At 35.7% G+C, this 15,006-nt stretch overlaps 1 protein-coding gene across 2 annotated transcripts in view; it reads left to right on the plus strand.

Annotated features, from left to right (window-relative positions):
• Nucleotides 1–15,006, plus strand: part of ipo11 (importin 11) — a 161,813-nt gene that overhangs the window by 63,638 nt on the left and 83,169 nt on the right. For both annotated transcript variants that reach the window (XM_051902948.1, XM_051902949.1), the window contains exon 16: nucleotides 7,464–7,590. In XM_051902948.1, the coding sequence (XP_051758908.1) occupies nucleotides 7,464–7,590 (127 nt within the window). The remainder of the gene's footprint in view (nucleotides 1–7,463; nucleotides 7,591–15,006) is intronic.

The following is a 15,006-nucleotide window of genomic DNA, read 5'->3' on the forward strand; positions in this document are numbered from 1 at the left end:
AGCCATGATGACGGATAATTTGACCTAAGGGAAGCATGTAGATGATGAAGAGTAAAGGCCCAAGAACAGAACCTTGTGGAACACCATGTGAGACAGGGGCAGTAGTGGGCTTAGCCTGACGGATAGAAATGTAATACTGACGGTCAGACAAGTAGGAAGTGGGCCATGACAGAGCAATTCCAGAAATACCAAGAGCAGAGAGTCGGTGAGATGAGAATACTGTGAGAGATAGTATCAAATCCAGAGGAGATGTCAAGGAGCATAAAAGTGAAGATGGAGCCTGAGTCAGTGGCCATAAAAAGATCATTGACAACCCTGAGGAGTGCTGTCTCAGTGCTGTGGAGAGTGTGAAAACCTGAGTGGAAGCATTCATAAAGGTTGTGTGATGACAAACAGTTGTGAAGTTGAGCAGCGACCACTTCTCAAGCAGCTTCGAAAGAAATGGAAGATGTGAATTAGCCATGTCAGAAGGGTCGAGGCCGGGTTTCTTTAAGACAGGTGACAGCCGCAGTTTTTAATTCCAGAGGAACAAAACCAGTACTAAGTAGTTGGGAGATAAGAAGTGTAATGGGCAATGAAATTACAGAAGCAAACTTTTTAGGAAAGGCAGTAGGGGCCAGGTCAAGATGACAGGAAGATGAGTTTGATGTCTTAATTAGCTCTGAGATATGGGCTGTGGTGGGAGGGTCAAAGTGAATGTGCCAGGAGTGAAGGCTGAGAGAAGGTCCTCTGAGAGGATAGGTGAGGACATAGACAGGAAGAGATTTTATATGTTATTTATTTTATCTTGGAAGAAGTATAGGAATGACTCATGTCAGGTGCAGGAGGGTAAGTAAGTTTACAAGAGGGAGCATTACTAATAAGGGTAGACATTTGTATAGCTCAATATGGTCCTTGTAAGCAGTAAAATGCACACTTAAACCAGTTTTCCTGTAGAAGCGTTCAAGGCGACGGCCAGCAGCTTTCAAGATGCGAAGTGCTGGAGTAAACCAGGGAGATGTGTGCGTAGAAGTTACAAGTCTACTTGTAAAGTGTGCATGAGTATCGAAGGCAATGGAAATGGAGGTATCATATTTGGCTAGGATATCAATAGAGCTAGTATGTTCAGTAATGTATTCAGATAGTTGAGGTTACGGTAAGTTATGATGGATGGGCTACATTTTGGTCAAACAGCATCTAATTGTCTGAGTGGGTGATTCTTGGCAAAAATAAATTGCAGACTGGACCAGATTTTATTTTGATAGTCAAAGTCTGTGGTGCCAGATTGCTCCAAACTAAAACTTTACCATGGCTATTCAGTTATAAATATCAGTTCTTCGTATGCTCTCAAACTGAATATGCAAAGAGTGACAGTGAAACTGTGTTGGGTTCCTTTGTTTCTCATTGTGTTTGCTTCATTTTTAATGGTTTGTGCTCATTAGAGGTGTGTAATTGAAGAAGTGTTGGTGTGTTTTGTGTATGTGTGTAAGAGACGCAGCATGGCAGTGCTTGTTTATGATGACTCAACTATTTGGAAGCAGTAATGGAGAGTACTTGAAACAATGTTTTCATTACCAGTCCCCCTGCTGGAGGCCTAATTGTCATTGTAAATGGCTACTTACAGATCAAATACTTTCATCTTTTCATCTTTTCAATGCTCAAGTGTTCATGACAAACTTAAGAGAGACAGCCCAAAAGATTCAGTCTCCTTTATAGAGCTTCGCTTCCGTACTCTTCTTTTTGACACAGACAAGACCGAGGTTATCAGCAGTCTTTGAGTGACATCCCCTGCCATAGTCTATTTTGACGTGTCTGAGCTGCAGCCACTTGACAGCAGCTCTCTTTAAAATCAGTCATTCACTGTTAATAGAGGCAGAGTATTATGGTCAGCATCTTTCAGGCCTACTGAGAATATATTTATTTATTTTTTTGTCTGTTGAATTGATTCAAATGCTAAATAGCAGAATTTGAATTCCTTAGCATCCGCACATACATACATGAATGTGTGCAACTAGAGGTCATAACTAAATCACAAAATTCAATTTCCAATGCGACACAGTCACGGCTCTCTTGATACATTTAATAGTTCTTTCACCAGTCGTACAATGGCAGGAACTCTGTCCTTTTTTCCATTTTTGTAAAATGTGTTTTTCACAGTAATAATATGAAGATTGTCCTGGGGGGGACCATGCTGTGAAAACCCCTTGAGTCTTTCCTTTTGGGATTGACATTTTATTTTTTTGAAAGATTGAACAGAACTTTGGCTAAAACTTGCGTGAAGCTGACATGGTGATTCATTAACCACTTTTAGACAGTACCTCAGGCGTACATACAAACTTTATGATACATATTACCAAACAAACAACACAAGCAACTTCCTACGACTATACTGTGTGTATAATTTGTGTCCTATAGGAATTATTTCATTTGCAACACAAAGGTTTGAATTGGGTTCATTTTTCATGGTGTCAAGCTGTCATTTCAATATAACCGAATACATAAATTACATTTAGTAAATTACACACACACTATATATATATATATATATATACAGTGCTCAGCATAAATGAGTACACCCCCTTTGAAAAGTAAAATTTTAAATAATATCTCAATGAACACAAAAACAATTTCCAAAATGTTGACAAAACTAAGTTTAATATAAGATCTGTTTATCTTATAACATGAAAGTAAGGTTAATAATATAAGTTGGAGAACAAAATTTTCAGTTTTACTCAAATTAGGGTGATCCAAAAATGAGTACACCCCACTGAAAGTCTCTGGAGCAAAGCTAAAAAATGTCTAATTTACTACAAATGTCTAATTGAACAAGAATTCAACCACAGGTGAGTCTAATTATTCATTACACAGGTGTCCAGCAGACAGTTGACTATAAAAGGGTGTTAAAACCCCTTCCCATTTCATGCTGTCAGCAATGGCACCACATAGAAGAGAAATGTCACAAGACCTGAAAAAGAAAATAATTTCTTTACACCAGAAAGGTGAAGACTATAAGAAGATCAGCAAAGGTTTACTTATCAGAATACTGTAGCAAAAGTGGTACAAAAATTTAAAAAAGATGGAACTGCAACCATCTCACGGAGGCGTCCAGGTCATCCACGGAAGTTAACACCTCGACAGGAGCGTCTTCTGATGAGAAGGGTTGAAGAAAATCGGCATGCAAGTTCACTGCAGTTATCTAAAGAAATAGAAAGCCAAACTGGGTGACTATTTCTCGTGACACAATATGGTGTACACTGCAGAGGAATGGCATGCATGGGTGCCATCCCCGAAAGAAGCCTTTCCTAAAGCCCAGGCACAAAAAAGCCCACCTAGAGTTTGCCAGGGCCCATGCTGACAAAGATGAAGAATACTGGGACTTTATACTCTGGAGTGATGAGACCAAGATAAATGTTTTTGGAACTGATGGCTTCAAAACTGTATGGCGTCGCAAAGGTGAGGAATACAAAGAAAAATGCATGGTGCCTACAGTGAAACGTGGTGGCAGCGTCTTTATGTGGGGCTGCATGAGTGCTGCTGGTGTCGGGGAGCTGCATTTCATTGATGGCATCGTGAATTCACAGATGTACTGCTCTATACTGAAAGAGAAGATGCTACCATCACTCCGTGCCCTTGGTCATTGTGCACTTTTCCAACATGATCCTAAACACACATCTAAGGCCACTGTTGGATTTCTGAAGTATATAAAATATATATATATATATATATATATATATATATACATATATATATATATATATATATATATATATATATATATATACAGGTGCTGGTCATATAATTAGAATATCGTGAAAAAGTTCATTTTTTTTATTGTAAATTATTTTAAAAAATGAAACTTTCATATATTCTAGATTCCCTACATGTAAAGTAAAACATTTCAAAAGTTTTTTTTTTTTTTAATTTGTTGATTAGAGCGTACAGCTAATGAAAGTCCAAAATCCAGTATCTCAAAATATTAGAATATTTACATTTGAGTTTCATTAAATGACCATCCCTACAGTATAAATTCCGGGTATCTCTTGTTCTTTGAAACCACACTAATGGGGAAGACTGCTGACTTGGCAATGGTCCAGGAGACAATCATTGACACCCTCCACAAAAAGAGTAAGTCACAGAAGGTCATTACTGAATGGGGTGGCTGTTTACAGAGTGATGTATCAAAGCATATTAAATGCAAAGTTGACTGGAAGGAAGAAATTGGGTAGGCAAAGGTGCACAAGCAACAGGGATGACCGCAAGCTTGAGAATACTGTCAAGTAAAGCCAATTTAAACACTTGGGAGAGCTTCACAATGAGTAGAATGAAGCCGGAGTCAGCGCATCAAGAGTCACCACACTCAGACATCTTCAGGAAAAGGACTACCAAGCCACTTCTGAACCAGAAACAACGTCAGAAGCATCTTACCTGGGCTAAGGAGAAAAAGAACTGGACAGTGAACAGTGGTCGAAAATCCTCTTTTCAGATAAAAGTAAATTTTGCATTTCATGTTGAAATCATGGTCCCAGAGTCTGAAGGAAGACTGGAGAGGCACAGAATCCAAGCTGCTTGAAGTCTAGTGTGAAGTTTCTGAAGTCAGTAATGATTTGGGGGGCCGTGACGTCTGCTGGTGTTGGTCCATTGTGTTTTATCAAGTGCAAAGTCAATGCAGCCATCTTCCAGGAGATTTTGGAGCACTTTATGCTTCCATCTGCTGACAAGCTTTATGGAGATGCTGATTTCCTTTTCCAGCAGGACTTTAGCATCTGCCCACAGTGCAAAAACCACTTCCAAGTGATATTACTGTGCTTTATTGGCCAGCCAATATGCCTGACCTAAATCTATGGGATATTTTCAAGAGAAAGATGAGAAACAGTCGATCCAACAATATACAGATGATCTGAAGGCTCAATAGTGCCTCAGCAGTGCCACAGGCTGATCACTTCCATGCCACACTTCACTGATGCAGTAATTTGTGCTAGGAGCAAGTCATTTGCTGTAATATGTCCTGCCGATCAAGTATTGAGTGCACAAAAGAACATACTTTAAAAAACTTGAACTTTTCTGTTTTGCAAATCCATTTTTTTATTGATCTTAGGAAATATTCTAATATTTTGAAACACTGGATTTTGGATTTTCATGAGCTGTACGCTCTAATCATCAAAATTTAAAAAAAAAACTTTTGAAATGTTTTACTTTACATGTGGGGAATCTAGAATATATGAAAGTTTCATTTTTAAAAATAATTTATAATAAAAAAATGAACTTTTTGATGATATTCTAATTATATGACCAGCACCTGTATGTATGTATGTATGTATGTATGTATGTATATGTATATATATATATATATATATATATATATATATATATATATATATATAAAATATATAATATGTGTGTGTGTGTCTGTGTAAATTATATTACTTTAAATATATATATATATATATATATATATATATTTTTTTTTTTTAAAGTAATATAATATATATATTATATAATATATATATTCAAGTAATACATATATATATTGTAATCCGGGTTGTGAGAATTTTTTTTCATGCTGGGCATAACTTTAGGGACGTTTATGTTTATGGCTTATTGTTTGTACCTTATCCTAATTATGTGATCAACCCCTCTCGTCCTTTTCTGTATCCATTTACTTCATAACCTTCTTGCCAAACTGCGTATTAAATTCCTATTAAAAATGAATTAAAATGATTTAATAGTAAAAGGAGGTCTCTTTGGAGACTCCTTACACTAATAAGTGTACAAGATGCTAAAGTGCCTTCGGCAGCAGGCCTGTTTACCTTTATTTGCATGTTTATATGTTGCGCTGTGTGCTGTTGAGAGTAATCATTGGTTACATGTCATTTAGCAGATGTGTTGTTGAGTAAACACAATGTTTATCTTAGAGTGGACTCATTATGACTCACAGCTTGGCTAATATATTTGATTTCTCTGTGGATTGACCTTTATATTTAATGTAATGAGGTGCTGGTGATATTAGTAGTGGTTGTTTCGGGTGCGACGCTGAAGTTTTTATCACCAACGGCTCTAATTACTGTGTCGCTCACTGGCAAGCAGACGAAGGCAGCTTAAACCCCTGGCACACTCTCTTACTTTTTATCAACGCCAGTGGCACCGCAGCCTGTTTCTCTAGAGATATTTTCTTCAAAAAAAGCCTTGAAATGATCCCTCCCAGACTCTCTTTTATTGTCTCCAGCGACCTGAGAGATCTCCGGGGGAGAGTCCTGCCTGCTTTGCTTTTGAGAACCAATCCTGCAAAAAACAGTTCAAATTTTGGACTGTTTTTTGGTGGAAAATGCTGGTTCTTTACAAAAGCAAACACCCCTGCTTGTAATATATTTACTTTTTTTTTATTATTACTGTTTGAGTATTATTTTAAATATCTTCTGTATGTTCTTGACATCTGTAATATTTATGTGCACGCGTCCATAGGAAAGTTATTAAGAGACCTGAAAGATAACAGCCAGCTGTAATATGTCTAGCATGCATTTTGGAGCGAGGAGGATAGTGAGAATTACTGACAAACATAAATCGATGTACAGATGGGGGAAGCAACGTCCTCATATTTAAAAGTTATTAACCTACATTTTGCAGTTCATCCTTCAGTCTTTTGTCACCTGTTGTTGAGGACAAAAATGAAAATGAATTGATTAAAGTGTGAGAAGAACAGAGAGAGCAGAACAAAATGGCAAGAAAAAATGTACAGTATAGTCCAAATATTATCATGCACACATGTATTCAACAAGCTGTATGCTCTATAGAGTCCGTAACCTCTTTAAGGTTTATTGAGAATATAGATCTTGATTGAGAAGTGATGTGCATTTCAATGTGACCAATGAATAAATCTAACATTGATTATGAAAATTACGCATTGATTAGGCTGTTGAGTGGGCAGAAATATTAAGGTGCTCTTTGCTGCGCTGCTGTATATGCCTTTTGTAATGCTTGAATAAATTTCCGAATGCACTTTAATTGTTTAATCTTCACCATATAGAGATCTATGGGCATTCTGTAGGTGGAGTGCATTTTAAAATGATTTGCACTTTGCAGAATATTTTGGACATTTAGGATTAGTATATGCTGTTTTTTTTTTGTTTTTTTTCCAAATAAATGAGCCCCCAGTGTTTTTAATTTTGGACTTGTGCCAGGTTTTCTTTTTCTCTTTCTGAACATAAAGTTACTGCAAAGAAAGTTTTTGCCTTTTGAATACTAACCTTGTGTAATTTTTCCTCCTGGGAACAGAAAACCTTAAGTCGTGCACTGTTCATGGAAATGAGAAATGTTTAAGGTGTGCTCAATACAGGATTTGAAGAGGAAAAGACATCATCTCCCTACTGTGTCTTACACCTGCAATTCAGAACCTTACCTTTTCAGATAAAAGAAGCTTTTTAAAAGATGTTAAGCCATTAACAAGACAATGCACAGGGAATGCTGATTTGGCTCATTTTGCTTTTTAGGTACAAGTTGATCAGAAGGCGGGTGATCTGGCTGGTTGGACAATGGATCTCAGTCAAGTTTAAGCCGGATCTGCGGCCCCTGCTCTACGAGGTCATCCTCAGTCTCATGCAGGACCCCGATCTTGTGGTATGTGAAGCTTACAGGATGTCCAGGTTTCTGGTCATTTCAGTCAAAAACTAATATTCTATCATCATTTACTCACCCTCATGTCATTCCATTGAATTACAATGAACATAGGCTGATGCTTTCAAGCTTCAAAAAGGACACAAGCACTATAAAAGTATCATAAAACAATGTGAAATATTATATTATTCATTGTAAAACTGTTTTAACTGTCCTTGTCACATTCAAGAGAGAGGTAGCAAAGTCTGGTTCATGAATTACATTCTTTTCAGAAACTTTTCAAAGATTCAGCTCACAAAACTGATTCACTGGCCACTTTTGTGAACTTTTCAGGCTTTAGTTCCCATTGTAATTGCACTGACAAGCACATTCTGTTGTTAAATTTCTACTTTTGTCTTCCTCAAAAGAATTCAGAATCTTATTTTCTGTATGTTGTATGTTTATTCAATCATTTCCATGATTAATTAGTATGTTGAGTATAAGGGCCTGTTTAGACGTGGTCTCTTCATGTGTTTTCTCTGATCGGATAGCTATCCGATCACGAAAAGACCAGGTGTAAATGCCCTCCTAAATGCATTTGAGATGGATTTAAATCCGATTGCTCACACCACTTCAGGAGGTGGTCTGGGATGCATTCCAGATGAACTGAACAAGTCTAAATGCATCTGGTTGTTGAAACCACGTATATAAATTTTACTCCTCCCAAAAATGCTAAAAAATAAACGTGTGAGAGCGTGTTATAGGCAACATAACATGTTAAAGCCAGATATGTTGGCGCTACTACATCATGCATCACCGCAGATGAGCAGCTGAATATCTCTTCAGCAAGCCGACGCACAAACTGCCGCTAATGAAAGTGAAAGTAAGTTGCAGACGCTTAAAACACAATCATCTTCATTAAAAGTAATGATACTAAATGATCTTACCAGTGCTGTTGTGGCACTCTCTCCCATTGCGGTCTTTCATTTTGAAATTAGCTTTTGATCAATAAAATGCAGCTTATATCTGTTGCTTTCGGTGACGTGAACTCTATTAAATCTACATATAGCGCGGAGACACATTTATGTGGCCAAGTGTAAATGGAATTGTTTTGATAAATCAGATAGCTATTCGATGAGAGAAAATGCATGAAGTGACAGGTGTAAACAGGCCCTAAGAATCCACAAGCTGATGACTCTACATATGTCATACATAGATATGATACTATTATAGTTTTTATCAAAATTATTAGCTTTTATTTTTATATTTTCATGTTAATTTTAGTTTAATTTTTCTAGTAATTTTGTTTAAATATTACTATTTAGTTTATTTTTTCAGTTGCAGTTTTTATTTTTTTCCAGTTAATAATTTTAGAGCTTCAACTTAACTTATTTCAGTTAGTTGCCAAGGCCACTTTTTCCATTTTTTTTTTTTAAATTTTATTTAAGTTTTTCATCTGTTAATTCAGCTTTATTTCAATTATATATATATATATATAATTTTTTTTTTTTATTATTATTATTATTTTTTTATTTCGTTTTAGTTAACGATAATAACCCTGATGTGATGTTATGCAGGAGAGCAGTCACGAATTCCCAATGAGCATTACCAATTATTGACTTGCATTCTTTGCATTTAAAGTCTGGACAAATCGCCCATTGGTTCAAATCAATATTGTCTTCCCCAATTAGGGATGCGTGAGGACTCTGATTAACCGCATTGTGTCTCGGTAAATAATGAGAGGCCATCATTAGATGCCAACTTATGAACAGCACCATTAATCAGCAGCACCAGTGGCTAATCACTAATACGACTGCCAGTGACCAAAGGCACCCTCAGCCTTCAGCTTAGCCACGTTTAATTCAAAATCAATTTAATGTGCAGTTTGTGCACTGCGAAAACTTTTTACGGTTTGTTTTGGCTACTGCCGTCCAATGCTTTTTCCAGATTACCATCTTTTTGTGTTCATTTGCTGTTCAATAGCCTGAGTTTCCTGTGCTGATTGGATATTTAGGTTCATACGGTTAAATGCATTGACAGAAATGACTGTTATTTATTATTTGTTAGTTTTTATTTTTTAGACATTTTTTTTCTAGATATGTTGGGTTGGGTCAGGGCAATTAGTTTATCTAATTTTTGTTCAAGAGGTGGTTTGTTAAGGGGGGTTAATTTAGGGACTACATTTCTCAAAGGAATTTATCCTGCTTGACGGCATTAGCATGCTGTGCTTCATTGTGCTAACAGTGGCTTGTCAGCGTGGTAAAACCCTGTCTGAGAATTCTCTAAATTCCCCACTATTAAAGCACAGCTTCTATACTCATCAGAGCAGCGCTGTTGTAACATTAATTTCCTTCAACAATAAATTTCAAGACAGTTACTGTCTGACTTCAAATAGCCAGCTGTGAGCAGTACTTTTGCATAATCCATAGCACCACTTTTTGTGGAGACTGTGATAAACTAATTATCAATAACCTTTTATTGCAGAAGACTATTCATTTGTTGAATATCCTACAGCAGAGATGGGCTCTCGAGATATTGACTCGGACTTGACCTGAAATGACTTCAGACTTGACACAAAGGACTTGTGAATATTTTAAAAACAACTCAAGTCTTTTAACTACTGTACTGTAATACATGTTAGATCGGCTAGATGCAAAATTTGGAAAAACAAAAAATTTAAGACACCGGAACGACGACAACAAATTTTATGAGGCATCGCATCCACAAAGGTTAGTCACATTAACTCACAAAACTTGCTATTATACTGTGGTGTAGCTGCATTGCTCCTTTAGATTGCCAGCCTGTTAAAATATGAAGGAAAAAAAACAACAACAACAAAAAAAAACTAACCTTTAAACCTACAGTAGCACTACGTTTTATCAATCTTTTCGTAGTATATGCAGCTTTTCTCTTTTTTAATGTGTGTCCTTGAGAGAGAGATAGACAAAGATGTAAATCTATTTATTACTAAAGCTCATATTTTAACATATCACAATCAGCACGTGTACAGTTTTCTATTGACTTAAACATTCCGAGGTTTGATATTTTCTGATTATGACTGCCGTCAATAACAACGCTGCTATATAACAAACTGCTGTATAACAAACCGTTACTGGCACTATCGTGCGCCCACTTAGGGACTGTATTGAAAATGACTACTCGTGTTGCCAGGACGATTGTTTTGTACATTGTAATGGATTATAAAGTAAAAAGCTTAGGACATTTATTATAAACAAAACAGATTATAGAAAGGTCATATTATTTTGTTTATATAATACAACTAGGATAAAAAAAAAAAAAAATAGGATTTGTATGTTTTTTTCTTTTCTTTTTTTTTTTTTTAATTGACTTGAGGCTCGATGCGAACTCGTGACAAAAGACTCCAGACTTGACTCAGACTCCAGTAATAAAGACTTCAGACTTGACTCGGACTCCATATAAAAGACATCTCTGCATTCTGCACAGTTTTTAATTGTTGGTGTTTGTACTTAACAGATGGAAGTCTTTGGCTGCCTTTGCCCTTGCGATTCTCTCAAACATTTAAAAAATGCTCAAGCTGCTTGAAAATATGTAGTTCAGCACATCCATAATATTCACTTTTGAGGTTTTTAAGTATGTGGTAAAAATGTATTTATATGCTACTAGCAAATAGGACGTCAGCAATGGCTATTGGAATTCACCATATGCAGACAGATGTTTGTGAGAATGCTTTCTTGTTGGGATTATCGGAGTCTGAAAATGGAATGAAGACTTTATCAGCTGGGAGAGTGCATGGACATGTTCATTCGGTGATGGAGAGAGAGGAAAATTATCACAGAAGTGTTTTTGGGATTTCCTCAAACATTCAAGGCGAAGGATGATCCACAAATCATTTTCATTTCCATCAACCTGATTGGAATTTTGATTGCTGTCACTGGCTATGAAATGCTGCATTTTTAAAATGGGGACGGTAGCATAAAATCATCCAAACATTTTATCTAGGTTTAACGCCATCGTGTTGTCCATTCCCGGCCTGATTACATTTACATTTAAGGCATTGATTACGGCACAGTTTGCACCTCTGTCGTCATCATACTGGTGGTGAATGTTATTGCTTTGCAGCACTTAGCATGAAGATGAATATGTACTAGGGGTGGGCAGTAATCTTATCACTGTATGAATTTTATATCATGGTAACTGCATAAATCACAATATACTTATTTTTGCAAGAAATTAAATTGGGTATAGTGAGGTCCAAAAGTCTAAGACTACTAGTGAGAATGCTGCTTTATTTATTTATTAGAAATTTTATTATTGACATACAATGAAAAATGATAAATTTTTAATTTTGTTAATTTATAGCAGTGTTAGTTTAGTTATTTTATTTTTATAATAGTTTAATATTAATATTTATTTAAAAATATTAATATTAAACTATCAAATATCAAAATATTAATATTTATATTAATAGTTAATATTTTGAAGCAGCTTTTATTTTATTAGTTTAGTTTTTGTGTTAATTTTAGTTTAATGTTTAGTATGTTTAGTGTGCTTTTGTCATTATTATTATTATTAATAATTATATTAATTAATTGCTATTCAGGTTTAATTTATTTTTATTCCAGTTAGTTTTTATTTATTTCCAGTTAATAATTTTAGTGCTTCAGCTTACTTATTTTAGTTTATTGCAAGGCAACATTTCTAATTTTTGTTTAGTTTAAATTTTTATATTATATTTTCTTTCAGCTTTATTCCAATTAACAGAATTATTTTTAATAGATTTAGTTTTAGTTAACAATAATAACCCTGATTTATCCTGTAGGTTTAAATTACATTTCAAATTCTAGATAATCAGTGTGTAATGCCCTAATACATTAAGTAATAAATGTTTAAATGCATAATGTATAATTTTTGTGTAATCTGCTTTGCATTGTGCAAGCATCTCATAGTAACAGATTTTTTACTTATTTGGGACACGTCTTATTCTGTATTTCTATATTCCATGTTTCTTCGTCGCTTTTAAATAGCATGTAAATAGTGTAACGCAGTCCTGCACATTGATAATCCATGTGGATATTTCTAACCCTAACATGCACTTATTTATTCATTGATTTGTTTATTGTATTTATGGAAGTCGGTGTAGTCTAAACATGAAGGCCGATGAGCAGCCCACTATCATGTCAAATCGCCTTGCAGGCTCCATAGGCTCAGTAGATCCAGTTTAAATATTTAAGTTGTGGAGATGACAGACCATTAGCATGCTGTTCAAATGTATGAGAGCTCCCCGCCGAGCGTACTCGCTTGGGTGTTTGTGTATGTATTTACGTGCGTGCCACGGGAAATTGGAGTCAGAGACCGCTGGATCAAGGCAAACCAAGGGCTCACCAAACACTATTAGCTCTCCTTCAGCTGTGCAGCTGCTAGATACGTGTGACAGGGAATCCAAATAAAGTTTACATGTTATTAACTCAAACCGAGTTAAAACCCAGCACCGTTTCACTCAGTGAACCCGTCCAGAGAGGGAACGGCGAACAAATATTATCGAACGATGGAAAACAGAACAAACTGGGAATGCGGATAATATATTCATTTAATGTATTTCACATTTCATCCCAAACGTGTCAGGCATAGAAATGTTTTCCCATCTCAGGGGTGATTCTCAATTGGCGACAGAGCAATATGAATCTAAAACCTGAGGCATTTATAGCCTTTCATCAGTACTGCGGCTTATTTTGTAGGGGGTCTCTTGAGATCGTGAACAGCACCAAAGTGTTTAATTTTGGTTTCTTTCTTAGGCAGCAGCATAATTCTGTTGTAGCATTACAGGGATAGTTTACCCAAAAATGAAAACTCTGTCATCATTTCCTGACCCTTATGTTGTTTCAAGTGTGTATGACTTACTACACGTTTGGATGTTTTTTTGTTTGTTTGCTTGTTTTTTGTCCATGCAATGAAAGTTATCGGGTTCCAATTTTGCTGTTTGGATCCCATTGCAGTTTTTCCCACAGAATTTTGTGGGACTATATGGGGGGCTTGACCCCGGAAGAGATTTTGTATATTTTAAAGTTAAATGCATCAATCTGGTGCACAATTAAGTCCTCCAACCCCTCTTCAGTGATCAAATTGAAGATTTGTAGTATTTGCAGTGATTGGACTTTTTAGTTCTGGTAGTGTTTTAATAGACATCACATTCACACTTGTTTTTATTATTTTTATTATTATTATCATCCCTAAGACAGTAATATATTGCTATTGTAATTAAACTGCACAAAAAATCAGTATTCTAGAATTAATATATTTTATTATTTTTGCAGTAGTAAAAATTACAATACTGTCTTGATTTCTTCACTTGCAAGATTTTATTTTGGTGTAAGACTGTTGTTTCTGTAAGAACAGGTTTACAAATGCATCTCATTACAAAGCCAGTGAAATGCTGTAATCATATGTCCACAAAAATTTTGTTAATTATGTGAAGGTGAAAATAAAGCTTAAGTGGCCCACATTGTTCCCAGATATGTGTTAAACACCAGGTTTATTCTTACCCTTTTATTGGGAAAATCACCAGCTTTATTCTTGCCTATTTATTGGAGAAAATCTTATTAAAGCCAAAATGATATTTAGTGGCCCATTCATTGACAACCATATAAACATTCACCATGCTATCTAGATAGTCAGCTTGCTGACAATTCTGGAATTTTGGTCAAATACAGGCTATTTTCGCTTTATATAAAACATACAATATGAATATTCATATGTAAATTTGCACTACTTTAATGACAAGACAAGGCGATGTAGCTGTTGTGGGGAAAATCTAATAAAGAATACCATTCACAGCAGCAATCGTTCTCCCCGTCGCCATGTTTAAAGTTTATGGCACGCTTAAAGGGTTAGTTCACCCAAAAATGAAATTTCTGTCATTAATTACTCACCCTCATGTCGTTCCAAACACGTAAGACCTTCGTTCATCTTCAGAACACAAATAAAGATATTTTGATGAAAGCAACATTGAAAGCAACGAAATTACCACATTCAGTGTCCAGAAAAGTACAGTAAAAACATTGTTAAAATAGTCAATGTGACTACAGTGGTTCAACCTTAATGTTATGAGGCGACGATAATACTTTTTGTACACAAAAACAAAACAGAAATAACAACTTTTATTTAACAAATTCATTGACGGCGGCTCAGAATTGGCCTGAGCAGCACAATGCGTGTGATGCTGACGCAGGAGCTGGTCAATAATGAGCCGGCGTTTGGACGTAAACACGGAAACGCAGCACTGCGCCAACTGCGTAACAGACTGACAGAGAAGAGAAAAAATTGTTGAATAAAGTCGTTATTTTTGTGTTTTTGCGCACAAAAAGTATTCTCGTCGCTTCATAACATTAAGGTTGAACCACTGTAGTCACATTGACTATTTTAACAATGTTTTTACTACTTTTCTGGACATATAATGTGGTA

The sequence above is a fragment of the Ctenopharyngodon idella genome, chromosome 8 (genome assembly GCF_019924925.1).
Source record: "Ctenopharyngodon idella isolate HZGC_01 chromosome 8, HZGC01, whole genome shotgun sequence".
In the NCBI taxonomy this organism is placed as follows: domain Eukaryota; kingdom Metazoa; phylum Chordata; class Actinopteri; order Cypriniformes; family Xenocyprididae; genus Ctenopharyngodon; species Ctenopharyngodon idella.